The 8432-nt window shown below is 44.4% G+C and overlaps 1 protein-coding gene across 1 annotated transcript; it reads left to right on the forward strand.

Moving 5' to 3' along the window:
* Nucleotides 1-4759: 4759 nt before the first annotated feature.
* msx1a (muscle segment homeobox 1a) lies at nt 4760-6700 on the forward strand. The gene is made up of 2 exons (XM_035661275.1): nt 4760-5287; nt 5517-6700. Exons 1-2 carry the CDS (start codon nt 4855-4857, stop codon nt 5933-5935), a joined length of 852 nt encoding a protein of 283 aa, XP_035517168.1. The 5' UTR covers nt 4760-4854; the 3' UTR covers nt 5936-6700.
* The last annotated feature ends 1732 nt before the right edge of the window (nt 6701-8432 follow it).

Below are 8432 nucleotides of genomic sequence, written 5' to 3' on the forward strand. Positions count from 1 at the left end.
CTACACTTATTTATCTAGTTAATTACCTCGAATGATATTCCTCCGACAAGCACTTCAGCTGTTAAACAAGCTCAGTGACACTGAAGTTACTGTAGTGGTTTTCAATTAGCGCATTAATATTTAAACAAGCAGTGATGCGGTCACAGGTGTGCGATGAAGTGCTGCTGCGGGTTTAACAGCCAATCAGAGCCGAGCACGGGGACAGGTTAACAGCCCATTGATAAGCTTAAAAATGTACGTATCCACCAAAACTCGCTCTCTGCATCCTGAGGAGAGAAAATAGAAAATAGGACGTTAACGTTTCCGGTTTTCTAGAATCATCCACATGATATTTAGAGGTAGAAAAAAAGTGCCGGGGTGCAGATGTTTTGTAGCAGACAACCTTAAATCATCATGCATCATTTCCGGGGCGATATTGAGACGATGCCAGGCAAATATTTCTTTTTAGAGAGTCTCCTCTAACAATATGCCCCCCCCCCCCCCGTTACGATGGCGACAACGCTTTTTTCCCCCTTCCTGAACCGCAAGAGGCTTTTTATCATCACCGTGGGACACATTCATCCTGCCTGTCAGCCGGGGGAAAGGTGAGGGAGATGAATGGGGAATAAAGTTCACTAAAGCGGTGGATCTGATTCACTTAGAGAGTTAATAATTACAGTTAAAAAACAACAACATCTATGTCGTGTTCTTCTTCTTCTCTCCAAAGCCGCATGCAGTCGTTTAATCGGCGAAACTTCAGATGCAATTTATCCTCGTCATCCTGCGTGCCTCCACATTTGGAGTCTATTTCTCTCCGAGCTGCTGTTTTCCTGCTGTTCTGCGAGCCTCGGTGACTTTACACAGAGAGCTGCTTCAGGTTCAGCTCATTCTCCCTGAAACATCTCAAGCTGTAAATAAAACTGCGTGCTGAATGATGCTACTAAATGGCATTTATTATATTTTTTAATTTATTTTCCCGTTAACTTATAATTAACTAAATTATAATAACTGGGTGTGACATTATTATAGCTATTATAATGAATGATTCTAATCTGGAAAATTAATTTTCTTTTATCATAATATCAGCCCATATTTAATTCCCAATGCAAAGACGAAGATGAAAATGCTAATATTCTGCTATGTCTTGTACAGTATTTCAAATGAAAGTGTTCATTTGTAATAATTACAACAATTGTTTCCTGTGGTCTGAATGAACGGAACATAAAGTGGCTCCAGAAAAACGAGGCGATAACTTCTGAGCCCACATACACCTGCCAAAAGTGACTGAGCCACTGCAGTCTGCAGGCGGACCTGTGAGGCCAGAGTCTGAATGACATGTTGAAGCTTAAATGACCGTGAGGCATTGTTACTAACTGGCAGCAAAGTGCTCCGATCCGCCTGATTGCGCTAATTGCTTTGAAATAGGATACATTATGTATAATTATGGAGACTTTGGGTTGGGCTGCCGGCTGTTTTCTTTCATCTGTCTCTGAGGTGCATCATAAAGTTGCTTTCAAATGAACTTAAATCACACACACACACACACACAGAGAGAGAGAAAATGTTGCTCAGAATTATTTCACAAAACATTAAAGGATTCCTCACAAATGTCACTAATTGAGTTAAGCTCATCACACAGTAGGCCCCAAAAGTTTGAGCAGGCGCAAAAAATCCCACTCTAAATCTAAAATGTGAGCAAGATAAAGGAGTTATACTCACATGATGTCATTGTCCCCAGACGAAAGTCATTTACTTGCACCAAGTGCAAATATTTTGCCTGAAAATGCCTTTTGACATCGACTCTCCCTTTTATGTCTTTACAGTCTGAATTGACAGACCTTGCATGAAAAGGGTTAAGACAACTTTCAGATGAGGCAACAATGGGCCTTTGTCTGGAGTCCCTGCCTCCTGACTGGGAATCAAAGTAGTTTATAAAGTGAAATAAAGGCCCGATGAGCCTTACAGTTGTGTTGTATCTCAGCTCGGCCCTCATTTGTTACCTCGGGATTTAAATAAAACGGTATGGTAATCGTCTTTTCCATGGCACATCAGTCTTTTTTAAAGAGCAGTGTTTGGGATGCTAATTGCCAGCAACATTGTTTTCCAGCACCACTGTCCCCTCTGTTCACAAGACAAATACACTGGAGACAAGGACACTGCGACAGCCAAAGTCCACAATCAGGTTAAACAGATGTCCATTAAAATCAAGTGAGCAAATGGGCCGAGATCATCAACTGCTGAGAGAAGTGTGTGGTGGTGTGTGTGAAGAAGACACCATTAATTAGTTTACTCTTTATTTCAATAAGTATTTTGCCATTTTTCTAGCTGACTTACACTGAACTTATATGGCTACGGTCAAACCTGAAAACACTGGGGTCCAACAGTGGGAATAATAACCTATAATCACAGACGTGCAGCAACCATCTTGATTTATGAGTTTCTTCGCAGGCTGTGCCTTGTTGCAACACCTCACCAAAAAACAGCGCACGTTAATGCGTCTCATGTGCGCCTATTTGTGTTTACGCAGACTCGTTTAACGAGCTGGGGTTGCCGGAGGACGGGTTAAGTGTTTGAGCCCCAAGCAGAGTGGACCTCAGACGGACGTGGGAGCCCCGGAGACTCCGGTGACTTCAAAGCTTTCGGAGCAATGCCACTCGTTCCAGGTTGGAGGCTTTAAGTGTTTCCAAACACTCAGCAGCTGCACGTGGAGACTGCTACCTGCACACACACACACACACACGCACAGGATGTGTTGCTGAGGAAATGATAAATTAAGACTTGTGTGTTAAGTTTTTTTTTTTATAAACCGACTGGAACCAAGTTATGCAAGACAACAACCAGGGAACACCTGTGGCTGCGATTTAAATGTGAATGCGTCAACCGGACATCAGGATACTACCTGTTGTGCAAGAAAAGGCCGATTGATTTATTATTTTTAATTCTAAAAGGCAATTCACATTCCAAGCCTCGTTTCTTTTATTTGATTCTCGTTGAATAGTTCTTAAGTTCGCAATGAACAGCATCAAAGAGTAGCAAATTATTGACCTTATCGTGACATCTTTATGGCTCACGCATGCAAAACGGGTCCCTGCCAAATCACAGTGTCACCTTGAATGTTAATTGCAACGTTCAAGTGAAGGAAGTCATTTTAATATTTCAACCATGAATAGACTACACCACAACAAACGTTCCCAGGCACTGGTTCCTGGAGCGGGGCCTTTTAATTCCCCCCACTTCTTTTTTTTTTTTTGCTAAAGCGATGGCACGGTGACAGATAGATTATGAGGATGATTGGTTTGAGGTCCCGCAATCCCCACTGTATTTAACACCCCCCCTCACACACTCCCGCACACAAAAGTCATAACAACACACACCTCCTCAGACAGGGATCCGCGGTCTAATGTGTATCTTGGGAAACACTCGCACCGAGGAATCCTTTTCAGTGAGGCGCTCTGAGAGCAGCCAGTGGGCGCTGACCTTTTCTTCTGAGGAGCCTACTATTACACCCGACTATAGCGCTCATTTGAATAGACGGGGACTGGCGTGCGATCCGGCTGAGAAAAGGCAAATGTTTCAGGCTGAATGGCTCAGTGTCCCTGGGCTAGGGCGGGTAGAGGAGGAGGCGGTGCTGCGCTCTCGGTGCGGGTTCAACTTTTTCAATAGTCTCCCTAAAGTCGAGCGCTTTGATCCGGGCGCTGCTGGCGCCTAAAAACAACATAACTTGTCTGCCCATTAGGGAGACTGACAAATCGTGACAGATTGTTTATGCTTGGTAATTAGCGACGCAGACGCTTTTCCTGAGAACTGACTACACAGCAAGAAGAAGTGTGATCTGTCCAGGTTTGTACTAGGTCTATTTTAAATCCAACGTTTAAAGCGGCGACATTTATTTGATAGAGGATCAAACGTTATGCGCCCTTGTGTTCTTTTCCCATCGCATATAGATCCAGTGACATATTTTCTGTAGTAACAATAAAAAAAGCCCTCTTTTCATGGCCCTCAGATAATGAGAAGGTGCACAAAGGTATAGCCAGGTAAATCAATGACAGTCCCGGGTTAAATCTCTCCTTGGCTCCACGCTGCCTCCCTCCCTCCCTCCCTCCCTCACCTCCCCTTGCCCCCGACTGCACATAATTTTTGGCTTTAATGGATGTAGTCAAAGGGGAAAAAATCCCAGTGATCCCTCCCCCAAGCCCCGATAATTACCCCTAAATGACTGCGAAGGCCTGTGTGTTTCAATCTGATTAGAGCCCCGCAGCCATCAATAAACAGCGCGCTGCAAGAGGTTCATCACATAAAAAGGGGGGGGGGGGGCCAGTAAACTGTTGTGCAATGTTCACTTCAGGAGTTCGAACACTTTGGCCAAAGTCAGTCGTCACATGTGGGTCGATCTGAATAAAGCACGTCAAAAGGTTTGAGGCAGAAAGGTTATCAACGCTGGTGTAAACATGGTGTGTAATAATAGGGATAACGCCTTTATAGCTGTAAACTGTCAATAAGTTCCCTGCAGGGCTGTGGGTCACTGTCTGACAGAACATCATTCTGTGTCTTGATGAAACCATGGCCCATTAAGAGTTTGTTGTGTTTATGTTGATCTAAAATGTTTTTTTTTTAAAGTAGCCTAACTATTGTTAACTTTCCCACTCTGATTTTTTCTTTCCTTTTTTTTTTGAGTCTCGCAGGGACCAGCCCATCTCGTCCCTGATTGGCCGGCTCCCTCTCCACGCCTGCCTTATTATAGCCCTGCACTCCAATTTGGTCACATAAACATGAGGATACCGTCACCTTAGGGCGCACCACAGTAACTTTGTGTAACTCTTTCCACTTTACCCACGAGAGTCGACTAGTCACCTCACCCGTGCCAGTCGGACCTGTATGGCCCCATCGATCGCCATGTCAGCTTTGACCGCTGGTTTGAAAACCGAAGACCTTCCTCCCCGCTCGGTTCTCGTCAGCAGAGGCGACATGCAGACCAGTCTGAGCCCCGCAGAGGACACTGGGAAGCCCAAAGTTGCTATTTTGCCCTTCAGTGTTGAGGCGCTGATGGCTGATAGGAAACCCAGCAGAGAGGTGGCATCCCCGGATGCCACGTCCGTTCCCGGGACGTCCCAGGCGCTGGGAAAGGGCTCAAGGATGGGTGCTTTCGGTAGTCTGGATACTTCGGTTCCTGCTTTAGCCATGAGCTCCTCGTTTTCAGTGGGCGACATCATGAACATGCCAGAAGACGTGTTGATTAAACCCGAGAGCCCGGACAGTAAAGACAGGACTTCATGGATACAGAGTCCTCGTTTTTCTCCCACACCTCCACGTAAGTTTGGTCTCATTGCAAAGCCTTGTGTAGGAATACATAATATCTGAGTAAAATATTTGTCATTTCTTATGTTCTTAGTCTTATATATATGTGTAGACTCATGTGTCTTCCACACTCGGCGTGTTTTCCATGAGAACTTTTACTCGATTTATTTATCTTATGTAGATTTGCGCATTTTGCACACCTCAATCAGATCGTTTAAATGTAAGCGTTTGTCCTCTCACAGGAAGGCTGAGTCCTCCTGCCTGTCCACTGCGAAAACACAAGACGAACAGAAAGCCCCGGACCCCCTTTACGACGTCCCAGCTGCTGGCCCTGGAGAGGAAGTTCCGCCAAAAGCAGTACCTTTCCATCGCCGAGCGCGCAGAGTTCTCCAGTTCCCTCAACTTGACGGAGACCCAGGTCAAAATCTGGTTTCAGAACAGGAGAGCCAAAGCCAAGAGGCTGCAGGAGGCAGAACTTGAAAAACTGAAAATGGCAGCTAAGCCTATGCTGCCTCCAGCTTTCGGGATTTCCTTTCCTCTCGGTGCGCACGTCCCCGCGTCCTACGCAGGGTCGCACCCGTTCCAGAGGCACTCGCTGCCAGTTTCCCCCGTGGGACTGTACGCCGCTCACGTCGGATACAGTATGTACCACCTCGCTTGACAGGGACGGAGGACGAGGGGCACGCACAGAAAGACACAAGGGGGTTAAGACTACTTTCTGAGGGGCCCGTGCGAGAGGGGGGCCCTTCGGATAGGCGAGGTGACACTGTACTAAATAAAGAGGTATCATGGCGGTGAGGTCAGTGTCACAACATGTCAGGGGGCCAAGACCTCCAAACAGAGACCCCCCCCCTTCTGAGGACCTTGAAGTTTATCCACTTCTCTTGGCCTCCAGTAAGTTCACACACTGCAAAAATAATCCGACTTTATTAGTCATTTCATCATGAGTCTTAAATCTGTTTTTTTGTCAGTGGACTTTGAACTAATGTCACTCAAGAACCTATTTTTTACTAGAAATCCGAATTCAGAAAAGCAACCTGAGTGAGAAACTAAATGACTTTAAGGTGGACATTTTTGCGGTGCAGAGGTGGAAAACAAATGAGTCGCTGTAGGCCTGTGATGTATCAGGACTGGGCAGACAAGTATGGACACTTGGCTGTGCCACAGTGTCAGAGATAGCCCACTCCTCTACCTTCATGGCTGCTTACAGCCAGGTAAAACGGCTATTATACCAGCTCCTGTGAGTAGGTCAGAGACTGTTGAGCAGCATGACATTTTGCCCCAACAAACTTCCATCGCATCTGTGGGCTGCTGTCACACTGCAAAAAAAAACAAACATACTTTTTTTTATTTTTGCATTCATATCAATGCGTAACTTTAGTGGGTTACTGAATCCGGTGTTAATAAATGCTCTTTGTGAATTTGGAGAACCACAGCATTTGTTTTTATAACAGCACTGTCTGTTGGTGGAATGATTCCCTTCGGAAGGGAGATGTGTACTGTAAAATAATGTATATTTGAAGAATATCCTCATTTATATTATGAATATATTTGTGACATAACTTAACAATAAATTGTTTATTCTTTTTCATTAAGCAATTGTTCGTTTTGACTGACACTTCCATGCTGCCTGTAACACCAAGATCTGAATATGTCCTAGTCTTTTAAAAAGCAGAGGGAGAAACAGTGCTTGGGAAAAATACTTTATTATTATTATATTATAGTATATTTGAACAATTATATCTATTTTAGGATGTTTAGTTGTGAGGGTTGTAACTTCTTGGACATCTTAAACATTTTAAGACACATACGTTTATATGGGGGGGAAGCAGGGGGGACAACAATCAGGCCTGTTACACCTTGTTAGAAAAATAGAAAATAGGAACAGGGATGAGCTTGATGACAACACGATTTAAATATTATGATTTGTGGAGTGTCATTGATAGGGCTTAATGCTTTCTGTGACCCACACCACAACAATACTGACAATCCACATTTCTTCCATTTCTCGTATTCGCAATCAAACCTTTCACACTATCTGTGCTCCTGCGCACATTTCTCAGCGTTTAGGTGCACTGTGAATTTAAACTTGTCACATGTTATTTGCTGGAATGTATTGCTACAGCTGTTGCCTATTGCTTTGAAATAACTAACCTAGATTTTGTTGGCGCCAGAAGAGTTTAGAGGGGTGGAGATATTTTTTTGGGGGGGGTGCTGACTTCAAAACACACCGATAAATATTGGAGATTGGTTCTTCGGGCTAAATTGCTTGTAAACAACCCCTCTAGAGTGTCATTATTGAGTGTTTAGGGTGTAAAATGAGCCAAATGACACCCCATTATGGAGAAGACAGGGTGTTTAGAACCCATGTGCCCCTTCCACATAGAAACATATTACCTGACAGGAGCGCATAAAGCATATATTTCACCCTTGTGATGCGCGCTGGAGCCATTTTCTGCCATCAGGGAGACTTAAAATGACAAAACAGGGATCAGAAAGGGGGAATTACAGGCCACTCCGAGGCAGTTTTAAAAGGCTTTCACTTGAGTTCTCTGCCATTCAGGCAGGGGTTAAATTGGAGTAAAATAATTGCTGTAATGAGCAAAGGCAATCTGCCGCAGACGGAGGCCGGCTCCAGAGAGGCTGTAGCTCCAGGCAAGGCGGAACTTTTATCATTCCTAAAATGTCAACGGGGGACTGGGACGGGCAACACTTCTCTCTGCGCTGTGATTTCCTCCTCAGCGCTGACAAGCTGCTGTCCTGAACCAGGGTTAGTGTGATTTATTCAGACACAACATTTTTCAAGTTTATAATCCCCCACTCACTTTTATAATATCAATGCGTTTCTTTCTTTTTGTATAAAAGTCATTTTGCATTTAATTCAAGGTGGGGTTTGCCCATGTATCATTTATGACAGTCCCCGCTCCATTTTATCCACGAGGCATGAATTAATACAATCCCTGACAATAACTTTAAATCACACGGATGAACGCTCTGTCTGGAGAGAAGAGAAACTTGACACAAAAGAACCAAAGGGGATCCGTCCACTCTTTCAACTCTTTCATTCTTTTGTCCCGGGATCTCTATCTTGCCAGGAGCCAAGAGAAAACAAAACTCACTAGTTTATATCATCCAAAAGATCACAGGCGGCTGTTTGA

Source organism: Morone saxatilis, unplaced genomic scaffold, assembly GCF_004916995.1.
Source record: "Morone saxatilis isolate NCDOM2014 unplaced genomic scaffold, NCSU_SB_2.0 Contig18, whole genome shotgun sequence".
Lineage (NCBI taxonomy): Eukaryota > Metazoa > Chordata > Actinopteri > Moronidae > Morone > Morone saxatilis.

Excerpts from the sequence above, each read along its gene's own strand:
- msx1a (XM_035661275.1), top strand. The coding sequence starts at position 4,855 with ATGGCCCCATCGATCGCCATGTCAGCTTTGACCGCTGGTTTGAAAACC. Across the intron at positions 5,288-5,516 it reads TTTTTCTCCCACACCTCCAC|GAAGGCTGAGTCCTCCTGCC; the intron begins GTAAGTTTGGTC and ends GTCCTCTCACAG.